Genomic DNA, 15,305 nt, shown 5'->3' with positions numbered 1-15,305 from the left:
CACCTCCTTGCTTGTTCTGCCCACTATGATTAATTTGCTCCCATTGGAAACGACAGGTTGTGGTCTATCTTGGGTTAGTTATAAAAAATATATTTTATTCTAGACAATGAGAGGGCAGATAAGGTGAACAACAAGCACAACTCCGATATAAAGTCGTTTTTWTYCAAAGTTGCCTAAATGCCACGTGCGTCCACTTACATTAGTGCATTCAAAAACCKAACAATTTGATCAAATAAGAATCACGTTGCAAATTAGCAATTACATTTTTGTTGACTTCCATACAAAAATTCCTCACTTTGTGCTTTATTTTCGTGAACAGATTTKTGGCGGAGTTAAATCTCGCTTCGCCTCTTCCTCTGGTATTACATCTAGCCGCAACCTTCTTCTTCGATGAGGGTGGATGACATCCAATATCTAGCCGCAACCGACAGGGAGCGCCAATCATAAGTGGCAACAGTAATTTAGTTGTTTTTCTTCCGGTTGCATATCATTCAACTTCCGAGTCAAATGCGTTAGTTCTAAATCAAAATACGGAGAATCTAAGGAGTTAGCAAGCGACTGTGTGGTGTTTTAATGAAATTTATTATTTTGGATTTTAAAACCAGAAGCGTATAGTAACAGATGGCAGGTTTACCCCCCGGAGACCCGCAGTTGGTCTCTATGATCGTCAATCATTTGAAAACGCAAGGTCTTTTCGATCAGTTTAGAAGGGACTGCTTGGCAGACGTGGATACAAAGGTAAYGACCGTTATGAATGGTGAATAGTAACAAGTAGCTAGCCAGCAAGTAATCTACAATTTGCCATTATACAGTAGCTAAGCATGAGTCTAAGCATTAATAATCTTGTCCAAAAGCTGTTGCCTTCGCGAGTTGCTACAACAGTACCCATGTTTCAGGTCGCGAGACGCTGCCCTGGATCAGACCTACCACAATTTGTTTTTTCAGACAGGATTTAGTGCACGCATAACCAATAAATTGCAAACATGGCTGTGATAAAAATGTTGTTAACTAGCTAACGTTATTCACTATTTTTAGCCTGCATACCTGAATTTAAGACAACGAGTGGACAACTTTGTGTCCAATCATCTCTCTAACCACACATGGAGTCCTCACTTGAACAAGAATCAGTTGAGAAACAACATCCGACAGTTGGTGCTTCAGTAAGTAATTCGTGAGAGTTCACATATGGCCATATTCCGAAAGCACAAGTTTTGGTAATGCATGTGGATCTTAGCAAAAATGTACATTTTCATCATATTTCAATCTGGTCTCAGAGCATTTCGTATTATTCTGAACGAAATCCACGAAATCCAATTTAGTATGATATGTTACTTTTGGTATGGTTACATAAGGCATATGGTTACGTAAGGCAAAATCGAAAGTAGGGTGGATTGGTGAGCTTATAACATCTAGCAAACATCTAGCGACCCAAAGATTGCAAGTTCGAATCTCATTGCAAGTTCGAACTTTAGAATTTTAGCTAATTAGAAACTTTAAAACTACTTTTTTAACTACTTAGCATGTTAGCTAACACTTCCCCTAACCTGAACCCTTCACCTAACCCTTACCAGAATAACCCTTTTAGCTAACTCCTAAACTTAACTCTAACCTTAACCCAACTAACGTTAGCGAGCTAGCTAACGTTAGGCACCTAGTTAACGTTAGGCACCTAGTTAGAATTTGTAACATATCATACATTTAGCAAATTCTTAACATATTGTATGTTTTGCAAATAGGTAACAGTGTACGTTACGTAACATTTCGTAACATTTCATACGAAATGGGCGATGGACATCCACAAATTAATACATACCATACTAAATGTAGTGTCTCAGATTTACATACAGAATAGTACGAAACGGTCTGAGACCAGGTTGCTTATTTCCACAGGGGCTGTGAATGTGCAACCCTGTATCTCTCTATTCAGTCACTTACTAATAACTTTTTAAATCATATGTCATGGTAGAACATCAAGAGACAGTGCATCCACGTTTGTGTATATGAACTGAATTCTCTTCTGATCTCATGGCAGGTCTGGGATGCTGGAGCAGGGAGTTGACAGGATAGTTGCTCAGGTGGTGGATCCCAAAATCCATCACACCTTCAGGCCCCAGGTGGAGAGGGTGGTCCGTGAATTCATGTCCCCTGGCAGCTATGTGGATGAACCCCCAGTCCCGCCTGCTCCTGTAGAGGAGAAACAAGACTTTGACCTGCCAGTGCAAGGTGAAATACAGTTGAATGCTTCTAGCAGGTGGTCTTTAATCTGTCTATTATTGTCTGGTCCAATTCCAGGAAGAATATCTTTCATATTTGCAGAGCACAACAATTTATCTCTATTGTTCGTAAATGTAAATGGGATTGTGACTGAAAATGGTGTGCTTTTGGATTATTGTCTGACTTAACATTCATCTGTATGACTCAATGATAATGTTGGATTCCCAGCTCCTTCATCTGCCCCTGCTACTTCAATGGCCAGAGATGCCATGTCCATCCTGGATACCATCACCACCCTGAACCAGGAGGCCAGCTCCCGGGCCAGCTCCAGTGGAGAGAAGGGCCTAAAGGGGGGCTCTGAGAGGGACCAAGACCCAGAGGAGTTGATGCAGGAGTCTGAAGGAGGAGAGCAGGACATGAGTCTGGTGGAGGAGGGAGAAGAGGACCAGGACAGGAAGACGCCAGAGAAAGAAGAGGAAGCGAAGCTTGTGTCAGAGGCCCAGGCTATGGAGGTCAAAACAGAGGACGTACAGGAGCAGATGGACTCTGAGAGAGAGGGGATGAAGGGTGAGGGGGAAGAGGTTGGGACTCAAGAGGAGGCAGAAGAGAGAAAGGAGGGGAAGACCATAGGAAAGCTCAAAGATGAGGTACTGAACAAGGATGTTGATCCACTTCAGTCCCCCAATGAGAAACACCATATCAATCAGAAGGCCAGAGAGAGGTTAAAAGAAGGTGAGAAGGCTTGTCTTGAATGTTTAGGTTTATGAATTTGATTAAGATTATCACTACACTATGACATCGTCGAATCATTAAGTAGGAATTGAAAGCCTCAGGGTTTCAGGTACCATTAACCATTTGTTTCGTGTGTAATTCTTCATCAGAATATTCTCTGGAAGACTCTGACCTTGATGGCCTCAGTGACATCACTGTGAGCTCTGTCCACACCAGCGACCTGTCGTCCTTTGAGGCGGACAGCGATGATGAGCAGCCACCGTCAGATTCTACAGAGGACGGCGAGGTCTCATCTGAAGGTCTGTTTGTGTCCATGTATTATTTCTCAGTAAGAAGCATTTATTTAGAGATACGAATAACTGAAACAGTTTCAGATATCAAGTGAAAACAGAAGCTATTAGAGGGCAATATTGAAGCCAATATTTCCTTGTAAGTAATTGGTTTTTATTCTGTGTGATCTCAAGATGAAAAGTCTGAGAAAAAGAAGACCAATAGAGAGGAAGACGATGACAGCCCAGAGCGCAAGCCTCGTCGACAGGCCTACGTCCACAAGCCATTCCTCTACTCCCGTTACTATAGCGACTCTGACGATGAGGTCACTGTGGAGCAGCGTCGCCGGTCAGCGGTAAGTGACAGGCTCAGGCTGATATTTATGGTAAAGACATGCCTGCAAACTGAAAATACAAAAGTTGTGGGCAAAGTGTTTTTGTGGCTGGGTTTAATCAAACTTGTTCTATCTATCTCCTTACCTCTATTCTCTCAGGCCAAGGACAAGGAAGAGAGGCTTTTCAAGAGACAGCAGAACAGGGAACGCATGGAGGAGAAGCGTCGACAGAAGTCAGCTCAACTAGAAGACCAGGGTACTTGTAACATCAATATATTCCACAATGTGCTTTTCCCTGGCAGACTAATTAGTGTGTCAACCTTTTATACCTGAGTCATTTGACTTTTGTTCTTGTAAAAGCTGAGGGTGTGGTAAATTGTCCATTCACTGTGATGTTAACTCCCTGTACAGARAGCAGGCAGCAGACCTCTTCCCCCAGCCTGGAAGCTCAGGATCCCAGGGCCAAAGAGGCTCTCAAGGAAAAGAAGGTTCTTGAGAAGAAGATGGCCCTCAGTAGGAAGAGGAAATGGGACTCRCGGTGTGTGTGTGTTTGTAATTGTGTGGACCTATGGATGTTTGAGTTACTGGATACATAGCCATGTCACTAAAGTCATTTTACATTTTTCAGGAAAGAGGGAGATGTTACAGGCAAGAGAAAGGGAGATGCAGCAGGAGAGTTCAACAAAAAGGAAGTAAGTGTTGAATGAATATCCTAACTTGTGACTGTATGCTCACCTTGGCTGTTGGTTTAATGAAATAAATGTTGTTTATTGAGTTAAATAAATATTTTWATTATGGTGAAAGATAACTTGTTTTAGAATTGTGTGCTGATGTATTTCTCTGCTACCTCACAAACAGGAAGCAAAGGGTATTTCCTCAAAGAGCTTGCAGCACAAGTCAATCAGAAAAGTCTCTGAGTCTGCAGCATCAGAAGAGAGGCACAGGAGGAAGAGTGTCAGCACTTCTGAGGAATCTGGAGAACCTAGAAAGCTGGCAGACAAAAGCCGGACACATTCCTTTATYCTGGACTTGGAGCAGGGATCTGAGTCACCACTCAAACAGCGACCTGCTGGAAAGTTTGACCGGCTTTCCCGCAAAGAGTTAAACCCTAAAGAGCGCAAAGAGAAAGAGTGTAGCCTGTCGGACGAGCGCACCAAGCTTAAGCAAAAGTTGGAGAAGAGAGTATTAGGTGAATCCCACACAGATGAACCTGAGCAGAATGAAGGGGCCCACATTGAAGTATCCTCTGATGACAAAGGGGAGAGAAAGTCCAAGGTGAAAGGTGACAGGAAAGTGTCAKTGAATGCCAGGGAAGGTAGGGCATCTGTGTCAGAAGGAGGTGTCTCTGACGAGGGGGCTAGCAAGGAAGCCACAACCAAGAAGGGGAAGGCTCCATCAGTTGAAGCTGCCAAAGTTGAGAAGGACAGAGAGAAGGAAAAGAACAGGGAAAATGAGAAGGAAAGGGAGAAAACCAAAGCAGAGAAGATTCCATTAAAAACTGACCCTAGGCAGTTACTCCGTCCGGATTCCACCGGCTCTTCTGAGGAAAGGTCTGATATGGAGCCTGGATCAGAAAGCATCAAGAAAAAGGATAAACACCCCAAGGAAGTCCTCAAGAGGTCAAAGAGCCACACAGAGGACAAACATGTAGAAAAACCCAAGTCTAAGCCAGACATTGAGAAGGAGAAACCCAGAACCGAACATGTTACTCAGGAAAACCAGAAACCAAGTAAGTCCAGCTCTGAAACTGACAAAGACTCCAGAAAGTCCAGGGAGACAGAGCCTGGAATGAAGGTAAAGGTCATGGAAAAGTCCAGATCCAAGTCAAGGGAGGATAAGAAAGCTCAAGGTTTGGAGGTCARAAACAAAGGTAGCACATCAGGCAGTAGACCTGATGCATCAAAGGAAAGAAAAAGAGAGGGAAGCATGAAGGAGCAAAGGAAGGACACTCAGGAAAACCCACCAGAGAAAATGGAAGGCAGGAGTGGGAAGAAAATGGTTGATAAAAAGGCCCAAAACCCAGAGAAGAAAGAGTCCCAGGATGAGAGAAAAGGACGTAAAGCAGATGAAAAGTCGGATAAGTCTTCAATCTCCTCACCTGCTCCAGATATTACGGAACCTCCTCTGAAGAAAGGCCCTCAATCCAAAGACGCAAGCACAGACTGGGATCCCACCGATTCCACCATTACCACCTCTGCCTCTGTTACCTATGATGCTTTGAGTGACGTCACCCCTGAACTGGAGGATGATGACGGTGAAATGCCACTCGGTGAGGTGGAACCACGTCCTTTGACAACTGGGGCAGAYGCTCTTCTGACTTTGATGGACATCTGTACCTCAGCAGATGCAAGACTAGGCCAAGGAAGTGACATCACCGGGGCCATGCAGCGAGAGGCCTGCCCAGAGCTCTCCTTCCAAGAAGCAGACATAAAGATGAAAGAGGCAGCTCTGACCCTGCTCTCCATGGACCCTGAGAGTATACTATCTCCTACCTTAGTCACTCCTACCTTAGCTACACAGGAAGTCACAGAGGCAACCATACCTGCTCTGCAGCGGAAGGAAACTACTAAACCTGTTGCAAAAGATCAGGAAGATTCTGAGCATGTTCTGGAAATGGACGAAAGTGATCTAACAGCTACTGCCTCATCAGAGAAAATGGATGAACAGTCAAGGAGCCAAGGTAATGTGTCTTGTGACAACAGCTATATGGTCAGTTCTTCTTTTCTTAAAGTATCACAAGGCAATGGAGAGTATTTGGATGACTTATTGTTAGTTACATTACAGTCGATGTTCTGGCCACAGATATTCTCGCCACAGGGGTGAAAGATACGGTGGTGTCAACATGGACATTAGTTGAAGGGATGTCACAGGTGAGAATGGCTTATGGTGTTTCTATTTCATTCTAGTTCTATAATATAAATATCAGTTAAATGTTACTCAGACTTTGAGAGCATCTTTGTTCCAACTCTTTCAAAGGAAAATAAAGCTACTGCTGACAGAGATGAGGAAAAACCAGGCCATGCTGATGTTGTTCCTGAGCAAGAGCCCGTATTGGGACCATCAGTCGACAAACAATGTATAAGATTCATACCTTTATCTTAACCTTGTACATTCACACTCCTCACCAATGGGTTTTAAACAAACTCCCAAGTTTCCAGATTTTCCTGCATTCCTCCTTTCTTTTGTGTTTTTTTTTCAGTTCTCCCCCAAATAAAGTTTGTGTGCTCTCTGTTAGGTTTTTTTTAGGGTAAATTTGCTCATCTTTGTTTTTGCTTAGATGAGACTCAGACTGAGAAGACAAAACTGCTGGCCATGGAACATGAGTGTCAGGTTAAGATGGACATTGATAACATTAGTAAGTCATACACAACTGCAATAATATTTAAATACCAATCCTTAATATTCTTTGACATACACTGAGTGTATAAAACWTTAGGAACACCTGCGCTTTCCATGACASAGTGACTCGGTGAATCGAGGTGAAAGCTATGATCCCTTATTGATGTCACTTGTTAAATCCACTTTAATCAGTGTAGATGAAGCRGAGGAGACCGGTTACAGGATGATTTTTAAGCCTTGAGACAATTGAGGCATGGATTGTGTGCCATTCAGAGGGTGAATGGGCAAGATAAAATATTGAAGTGGCTTTGAACAGGGTATGGTAGTAGGTGCCAGGTGCACCGGTTTGAGTGCGTCAATAACTGCAACGCTGCTGGGTTTTTCATGCTCAACAGTTTCCTGTGTATATCAAGAATGGTCTACCACCCAAAGGACATCCAGTCAACTTGACACAACTGTGGGAAGCATTGGAGTCGACATGGGCCAGCATCCAGGATGGAGCACTTGTAACACCTTGAAGAGTCCATGCCCTGACGAATTGAGGCTGTTCTGAGGGCAAAAGGGGGTGCAACTCAATATTAGGAAGGTGTTCATAATGTTTTGTATGCTCAGTGTTCTTCTGATAGAAATACGATAAAAAAAAAACCAACTGATTGGATTTATATGGCGCCTTTCTACCAACTGATGCTCAAAGCGCTTTACATAGTAGGGGGAAACTCGCCTCATCCACCACCAATGTGTAGCACCCACAGTGACCGTTTTTGTGCCAGAACGCTCAACATACATCAGCTATCAGGCGGAGAGTGATATATGCCCGTGAGGGCGCTGATAGAATGGAAYCAGGTTGGGAATTTGACATCGGGGTCTTACAATAAGTGCCATGGGATTTTAAATGACCACAGAGAGTCAGGACACCTGTTTAACATCCCCCTACGCAGGGCAATGTCCCATTCAATGGCTTTGGGTTATGGGATATCCTTAGACTAGAGGTAAGAGTGCCCCCTACTGGCCCTACAACACTACTTCCAGCAGCATCTGGTCTCCCTTCCAGGGAACGACCAGGACTGACCCTGCTTAGCTTCAGAAGCAAGCCAGCAGTGGGATACAGGGTTTAACGTCATTTGCAAAACATAAAAAGTTTAAAAAAAAGATCGATATATATATATATATATATATTTTTTTTTTAAACTTTTTATTTAACCAGGCAAGTCAGTTAAGAACAAATGCTTATTTACAATGACGGCCTACCGGGGAACAGTTGGTTAACTGCCTTGTTCAGGGGCAGAATTACTTCTTTTTTTTACCATGTCAGCTCGGGGATTCCATCTAGCAACCTTTCGGTTACTGGCCCAACCACTAGGCTACCTGCCACCCCAAGAATAGAAGGGGGACTGACTGTATTTTGCGAAAAGTTCCAGCCCCCACAACCAAACCAACCGTAAAAAAAAAAAACGTTTTGAAATGCTGTTAATATCCAAGCTTATGTATTGACTTTAGACCTGAATGCCAATGCACTTKCATAACCCTGTTGCATGTAGTTTTGACTTTGTGTAACTCCAGTCCTGAAAAGACTGTTTTAAAAGGTGATCTCCTCCTTCCACCATCTCAGATAAAGACCAGACTGAAGCACAAGAGGAAAATGGAGTCCCTGAGTCTGTAAGTACTCACTTTTGGCAGTTTAGCATTCATGTTTTGCAAGAGCACCACAGTCTTTTCTGGTTACATTTTTGTGAAGGCTAAAGTGACTGTTACTGCTTTCCTCTGTTAACCTTTATATGTGTATTTCAGGGGAAGTGTGACACACCTGAAAAACCAAGGGAGACTCGACGTGGTCGGCCATCAAAGCTGGTCAAACAAGCCAGTGAGTCYCTGATGAGCTTTATGCAATCCACAGGTGTTTATGTGTCACGCTGTTCTTCTTTGATCTTTACTTGTTGTGTTGTCTCTCTTTCTGTTATGTGTCTGAGGAATGGTTTTGATTTTGATTGTTTTGTTGCAGGCAATGCATCCAAGTCAGACGGACAAGAGGACGAGAAAGAATCCGACCTGTCTGAAATGGTAGTTATCTGCCCTCTATGACTGAGTTTAACATTTTATCTTATGGAAGCACGTAATCTTTATTTCGGAAAAGTACATGCACTAAATTTGTTTGGAACCTTGTTCCTTGTTCAGGAGGACAAAATGGAGGGAAGAGTAACCCGCAAAGGAAGGCTATCCGGTCAGAAAGCTACCACGGCCAAAGACTCYGGTACATTCATTTAGACAAATCGGTGTTAATGAGTAAAAACGGAATGTTTTGGTATTCTTTTATTACTCGTTCACGTGACATTTGGCCAGCTTCACATCTCAAATTGGGAAGACCATCTGAGTTTGTAAATCTTGTGCCCTTTCTGCAATTTATCAGGTATGGAGAAAAATGAGAAGGACAGTCGAGAGCAGCAGTCCAAGCTGTCTGTGGAAGTGAGTAAAGTAAGTATAGTCCMTACCTATCAGTACTGGCATTAGGTAGTAAAAATGTCACTACCTATGGATAACTGCCAAAACAATGGAAACACTTGAGTAAATTAGGGATATAAAGTGTATTGAAGCAGGTGCTTCCACAGGTGTGGTTCCTGAGTTAATTAAGCAATTAACACTGCATCATGCTTAGGGTCATGTATAAAAATGCTGGGCAGGCCATTATTTTGACTACCATGGCTATGCCACCATAGGATGACAATGTCCCCATCCACAGGGCACTAGTGGTCACTGAATGGTTTGATGAGCATGAAAACAATGTAAACCATATGCCATGGCTGTCTCAGTCACCAGATCTCAACCCAATTGAACACTTATGGGAGATCCTGGAGCGGAGCCTGAGACGGCGTTTTCCCTCGCCATTAACAAAACACCAAATTATGGAATTTATCGTGGAAGAATGGTGTTGCATCCCTCCAATAGAGTTCCAGACACTTGTTGAATCTATKCCATGGTGCATTGATGCTGTTCTGGCTCATGGTGGCCCAACGCCCTATTAAGACCCTTTATGTAGGTGTTTATTGAAGAATGGCGCCGTAGACGATGGCTGCCGTTTTATGGGCTCCTAACCAATTGTGCTATTGTGTGTGTTTTTTTGCGTTATTTGTAACTTTTTTTGTACGTAATGTTTCTGCCACCGTCTCTTATGACTGAAAAGAGCTGCTGGATATCAGGACAACGATTACTCGCCTCGTACTGGACAAAGATTTTTTCTTTAACAAGTCGGACGCAAAGGATTTACTTCAGACACCCGACAAGTCCCAAATCCCCATCATTCGCATGAGAAAGAGATGTCGGGGTGCCTTATAAGGATCCGACGGCGAGTGGGTAATCTGCCTMTACYATCAGTCCTATTAGCCAACGTACAATCATTGGATAACAAAATAGACGAGCCTCAATCACATTAAAATCTGTAATATCTTATGTTTCACCAAGTCGTGGCTGAATGACGACATGGATAACATACAACTGGAGGGGATTATGCTGCATCGGCAAGACAAGGGGTGGCGGTCTGTGTATATTTGTGAACAGCTGGTGCACAAAATCTAATATTAAGGAAGTCTCAAGGTATTGCTCGCCTGAGATAGTGTGGTCTGCAGCTTATCATGAGATACTCTATCTACCAAGAGAGTTTATCTATATTTTTCGGAGCTGTCTATTTACCACCGCAAACCGATGCTGACACTAAGACCGCACTCAAYGARCTGTATAAGGCCATAAGCAAACAGGAAAATGCTCATCCAGAGGCAGCGCTCCAAGTGGCCTGGGACTTTAATGCAGGGAAACTTGAATCCATTTTACCTAATATCTACCAGCATATTAAATGTGCAAACAGAGAAAAAATCTGACCATTATTCTATCCTCCTGATTCCTGCTTACAAGTTAAAACTAAAGCAGGAAGCACCAGTGACTCAGTCAATAAAGAAGTGGTCAGATGATGCAGAAGCTAAGCTACAGGACTGTTTTGCTAGCACAGACTGGAATATGTTCTGGGATTCTTCCGATGGCATTGAGGAGTACACCACATCGGTCACTGGCTTCATMAATAAGTGCATCGACGATGTCGTCCCCACAGTGACCGTACGTACATACCCCAACCAGAAGCCATGGAATACAGGCAACATCGGCACTGAGCTAAAGGCTAGACCTGCCTCTTTCAAGGGGCGGGACTCTAACCCGGACACTAATAAATAATCCAKCTATGCCCTCCGACAAACCATCAAACAGGAAAAGCGTCAATACAGGACTAAGATTGAATTGTACTACACCRGCTYCGACGCTCGTCRGATGTGGCAGGGCTTGCAAACCATTACAGACTACAAAGGGATGAACAGCCGCGAGCTGCCCAGTGATACAAGTCTACCAGACAAGCAAATTACTCCTATACTTGCTTCGAGGCAAGCAACACTGATGCATGCATGAGAGCATCAGCTGTTCCGGAAGACTGTGTGATCACGCTCTCCGTAGCCGATGTGAGTAAGACCTTTAAACAGGTCAACATTCACAAGGCCACAGGGCCAGACGGATTACCAGGACATGTACTCCGGGCATGTGTTGACCAACTGGCAAGTGTCTTCACTGACGTTTTCAACCAGTCCCTGACTGAGTCTGTAATACCAACATGTTTTTAGCAGAACACCATAGTTCCTGTGCCCAAGAACACTAAGGTAACCTGCTTAAATGACTACTGACCCATAGCACTCATGTCTGTGGCCATGAAGTTCTTTGAAAGGCTGGTCATGGCTCACATCAACACCATCRTCCCAGAAACCCTAGACCCACTCCAATTTGCATACCGCCCCAACAGATCCACAGATGATGCAGTCTCTATTGCACTCCACACTGCCCTTTCCCACCTGGACAGAAGGAACATCTACGTGAGAATGCTATTCACTGACTACAGCTCAGCGTTCAACACTAAGCTAAGGACCCTGGGACTAAACACCTCCCTCTGCAACTGGATCCTGGACTTCCTGATGGGCCGCCCCCAGGTGGTAAGGGTAGGTAACAACACATCTGCCACGCTCATCCTAAACACAGGGGCCCCTCAGGGGTGCGTGCTCAGTCCCCTCCAGTATTACCCATGATTGCATGGCCAGGTACAACTTCAACACCATTAAGTTTGCCGACGACACAACAGTGGTAGGCCTGATCACCAACAATGACGAGACAGTCTATAGGGAGGAGGTCAGAGACCTGGCCGTGTGGTGCCAGGATAACAACCTCTCCCTCAACGTAATCAAGACAAAGGAGATAATTGTGGACTACAGGAAAAGGAGGACCGAGCACGCCCCCATTCTCATCGACGGGGCTGCAGTGGAGCAGGTTGAGAGCCACATCACCAACAACAAACTTTCATGGTCCAAACACACCAAGACAGTCATGAAGAGGGCACGACAAAGCCTACTCGCCTGCAGGAAACTGAAATTATTTGGTCCTCAGATCCTCAAAAAGGTATACAGCTGCCCCATCGAGAGCATCTTGACTGGTTGCATCACTGCCTGGTATGGCAACTGCTCGGCCTCCGACCGCACTACAGAGGGTACATCACTTGGGCCAAGCTTCCTGCCATCCAGGACCTCTATACCAGGCTGTGTCAGAGGAAGGCCCTAAAAATTGTCGAAGACCCCAGCCACCCTAGTCATGACTGTTCTCTCTGCTACCGCATGGCAAGTCTAGGTCCAAAGCCTTCTTGACAGCTTATACCCCCAAGCCATAAGACTCCTGAACAGCTAATCAAATTGCTACCCAGACTATTTGCATTGGCCCCCCCCCCCCCCTTTTACGCTGCTGCAACTGTTTTATTTCTATGCATAGCCACTTTAACTCTACCTACATGTACATATTACCTCGACTAACCTGTGCCCTTGCATATTTTTAGTGATCTATTTTTATACTTAACACTTATTTTTCTTAAAACTGCATTGTTGGTTAAGGGCTTATAAGTAAGCATTTCACTGTAAGGTTGTATTTTGCACATGTGACAAAATATAATTTATTTGGGATTGTTTTATTTTGGCAGTTATCTGTATAAGTACATGCATTATGTAATGTTATATTGCCCTTATACCCTTGCTCACATGGTTTGCTATTGTAGGACAATGCGGTGAAAAGGCCACAGAATCCAGAACGCCACGCAGAGGACGCTCGTCTAAAACTTTTGCGGATGAGGAGGAACTTAAAGAGGTTATATCATCCTTCACTGCTCACTCCCTTCTGCCTGTGTGGATTTATGTTGATGAGGTATGTGAGTTGAGTCTGTGAGGTAACCATGTTAGATGTTCTCTATACAGCCTGAGAAAGTGGAGAGACCCCGCCTCGCAGAGGCAGATGGTCAGGTGCCCAGGCCAAAGACTCCACCACAGGTAAGAGGTTTCCACCACAGCCATTTGGAAATTCAAGAGCTATATGCTTCCATAGCTCTACTCTGTGCTAGGCCTATTTAGTACTTCAATCTCTTGTTTTCTGATATTGAGATGGGTGATAGCTAAGATGCATGCCAAGTTCATCGTCTATTTCATGTGTGCCCCTCAACTATTCAATTTTTAGTCATTATCAACACATTTCACACAAAATAAACGTATTACTTCCCTACACAGGAAACCAGGAGAAAGAGGAGGAAGAGAAAACAGGAGAGACATCGGAAAAGCCAAAGGAGAAACGGGAGGTAAGTTCAGTCGAAATGATTAGTTTGGCATAGCCTTCATTCATTCAGCAGGGGGCGGTCTCATTCAGCTGGGGGGCGGTGGTCTCATTCAGCTGGGGGGTGGGGTGCGGTTCCCATTCAAGCACGGGGGTGCGGTCCCATTCAGCACGAGGGTGGCGGTCCCATGTCAGCACGGAGTGGCGTCCCATTCAGCACGGGTTGGCGGTCCCATTCAGCACAGGGTGTGGCGGTCCCATTCAGCACGGGAGTGGCGGTCCCATTCAGCACGGGAGTGGCGGTCCCATCAGCACGGAGTGGCGGTCCCATTCAGCACGGGAGTGGCGGTCCCATTCAGCACGGGAGTGGCGGTCCCATTCAGCGGGGTGGCGGTGATAAAACATGAGGGGAGCAGGCCAACATCAACTATTTATATGGCCACACAGATCACTTGTTAACAGCTGATTGACTCAGTATTTCAGATCAGGGCTCTCTGTTTTGTTGTTGTATCAGATTCTTCAAAAAGATGTGGAGGCGGAGAAGAGTGAGCAGAAGAGAGGCAGTAGACGGGGAAGACCAGCTAAACCTCCAATCTCCAAGCCAAAGACAAATGAAGATGCAGAAAGCTCTCATTCCAAGGAGACCACTGATACTCGTGAGTTTATTTTTTAAAAGTTTATTTCAATCCACAATATAATCTTACTGCAAGATCCAAATACTTTCATAATGCATGATTGGGTGTTAAAATTGATTAACAACTATGAAAACTATCATTGTCGATGCACTTTCTAAGTGCATGTAGGGGAGTTAATACAGAACTCAGGAAAGCTTGGTCTGGCATTTGTTACAGAAACAGTCTCTTTCTCTTAGGCAAACCTGCAGTGAAGAGGAAGAGGTCTGAGGAATCTGGGGAGGTGTGTCCTTTTCACTTCTCTGACCACAAGGTTTACCGTAGCAATTAGTCCTTCCATTGACAGAGAGGTGTGTGTTTTAAAGTGAGCTTTGATTCTGTTGAAGGGGACCCAGCCTGAGGAGGAGGGGACCCAGCCTGAGGAGGAGGGGACCCAGCCTGAGGAGGAGGGGACCCAGCCTGAGGAGGAGGGGACCCAGATGATTAAACAAACTATGAAACTTATCATTGTCGATGCACTTTCTAAGCTGCATGTAGGGGAGTTAATACAGAACTCAGGAAAGCTTGGTCTGGCATTTGTTACAGAAACAGTCTCTTTTCTCTTAGGCAAACCTGCAGTGAAGAGGAAGAGGTCTGAGGAATCTGGGGAGGTGTGTCCTTTTCACTTCTCTGACCACAAGGTTTACCGTAGCAATTTAGTCCTTCCATTGACAGAGAGGTGTGTTTTTAAAGTGAGGCTTTGATTCTGTTGAAGGCGACCCAGCCTGAGGAGAGGGACCCAGCCTGAGGAGGAGGGACCCAGCCTGAGGAGGAGGGACCCAGCCTGAGGAGAGGGACCCAGCCTGAGGAGGAGGGACCCAGTCTGAGGAGGAGGGACCCAGCCGCTAGAGAGGGGACCCAGCCTGGAGGAGGAGGACCCAGCCTGAGGAGGAGGGACCCAGCCTGAGGAGGAGGGGACCCAGCCTGAGAGGAGGGGACCAGCCTGAGGAGGAGGGGACCCAGCCTGAGGAGAGGGGACCCAGCCTGAGGAGGAGGGACCACCCAGGGGGGCCTGGAGGAGGAGGGGACCCCAGTGCCTGAGGAGGAGGGACCCAGCCTGAGAGGAGGACCCAGCCTGAGGCACT

At 45.1% G+C, this 15,305-nt stretch overlaps 2 protein-coding genes across 4 annotated transcripts in view; both read left to right on the top strand.

The window, feature by feature from the left end:
- Nucleotides 1-489: 489 nt before the first annotated feature.
- On the top strand, nucleotides 490-14,660 carry bod1l1 (biorientation of chromosomes in cell division 1-like 1). Of its 3 annotated transcripts, none has more exons than XM_023990336.2 (24): nucleotides 491-738; nucleotides 1,036-1,160; nucleotides 2,033-2,223; nucleotides 2,443-2,946; nucleotides 3,096-3,245; nucleotides 3,411-3,571; nucleotides 3,710-3,806; nucleotides 3,962-4,088; nucleotides 4,179-4,242; nucleotides 4,409-6,230; nucleotides 6,353-6,420; nucleotides 6,527-6,626; nucleotides 6,828-6,905; nucleotides 8,499-8,545; nucleotides 8,678-8,750; nucleotides 8,889-8,947; nucleotides 9,062-9,137; nucleotides 9,294-9,358; nucleotides 13,005-13,093; nucleotides 13,201-13,272; nucleotides 13,507-13,574; nucleotides 14,064-14,205; nucleotides 14,421-14,464; nucleotides 14,589-14,660. In XM_023990336.2, exons 1-22 carry the CDS (start codon nucleotides 622-624, stop codon nucleotides 14,096-14,098), a joined length of 4,188 nt encoding a protein of 1,395 aa, XP_023846104.1. In that variant the 5' UTR covers nucleotides 491-621; the 3' UTR covers nucleotides 14,099-14,205; nucleotides 14,421-14,464; nucleotides 14,589-14,660. The 3 variants fall into 3 exon arrangements, with proteins under 3 accessions (XP_023846105.1, XP_023846104.1, XP_023846103.1); XM_023990335.2 differs by having other exon boundaries at nucleotides 6,335-6,420; XM_023990337.2 differs by lacking the exon at nucleotides 6,828-6,905 and having other exon boundaries at nucleotides 490-738; nucleotides 6,335-6,420.
- Nucleotides 14,161-15,305, top strand: part of LOC111965916 (uncharacterized) — a 7,036-nt gene continuing 5,891 nt past the window's right edge. The window contains exons 1-2 of the mRNA XM_070444154.1: nucleotides 14,161-14,205; nucleotides 14,568-14,714. Coding sequence (XP_070300255.1) covers nucleotides 14,161-14,205; nucleotides 14,568-14,714 — 192 coding nt within the window. The remainder of the gene's footprint in view (nucleotides 14,206-14,567; nucleotides 14,715-15,305) is intronic.

The sequence above is a fragment of the Salvelinus sp. IW2-2015 genome, linkage group LG6.2 (assembly GCF_002910315.2).
Source record: "Salvelinus sp. IW2-2015 linkage group LG6.2, ASM291031v2, whole genome shotgun sequence".
Taxonomy (NCBI): domain Eukaryota; kingdom Metazoa; phylum Chordata; class Actinopteri; order Salmoniformes; family Salmonidae; genus Salvelinus; species Salvelinus sp. IW2-2015.
Note: the sequence above shows the minus strand (reverse complement) of the source record. Positions and strands in the feature narration are given on the sequence as shown.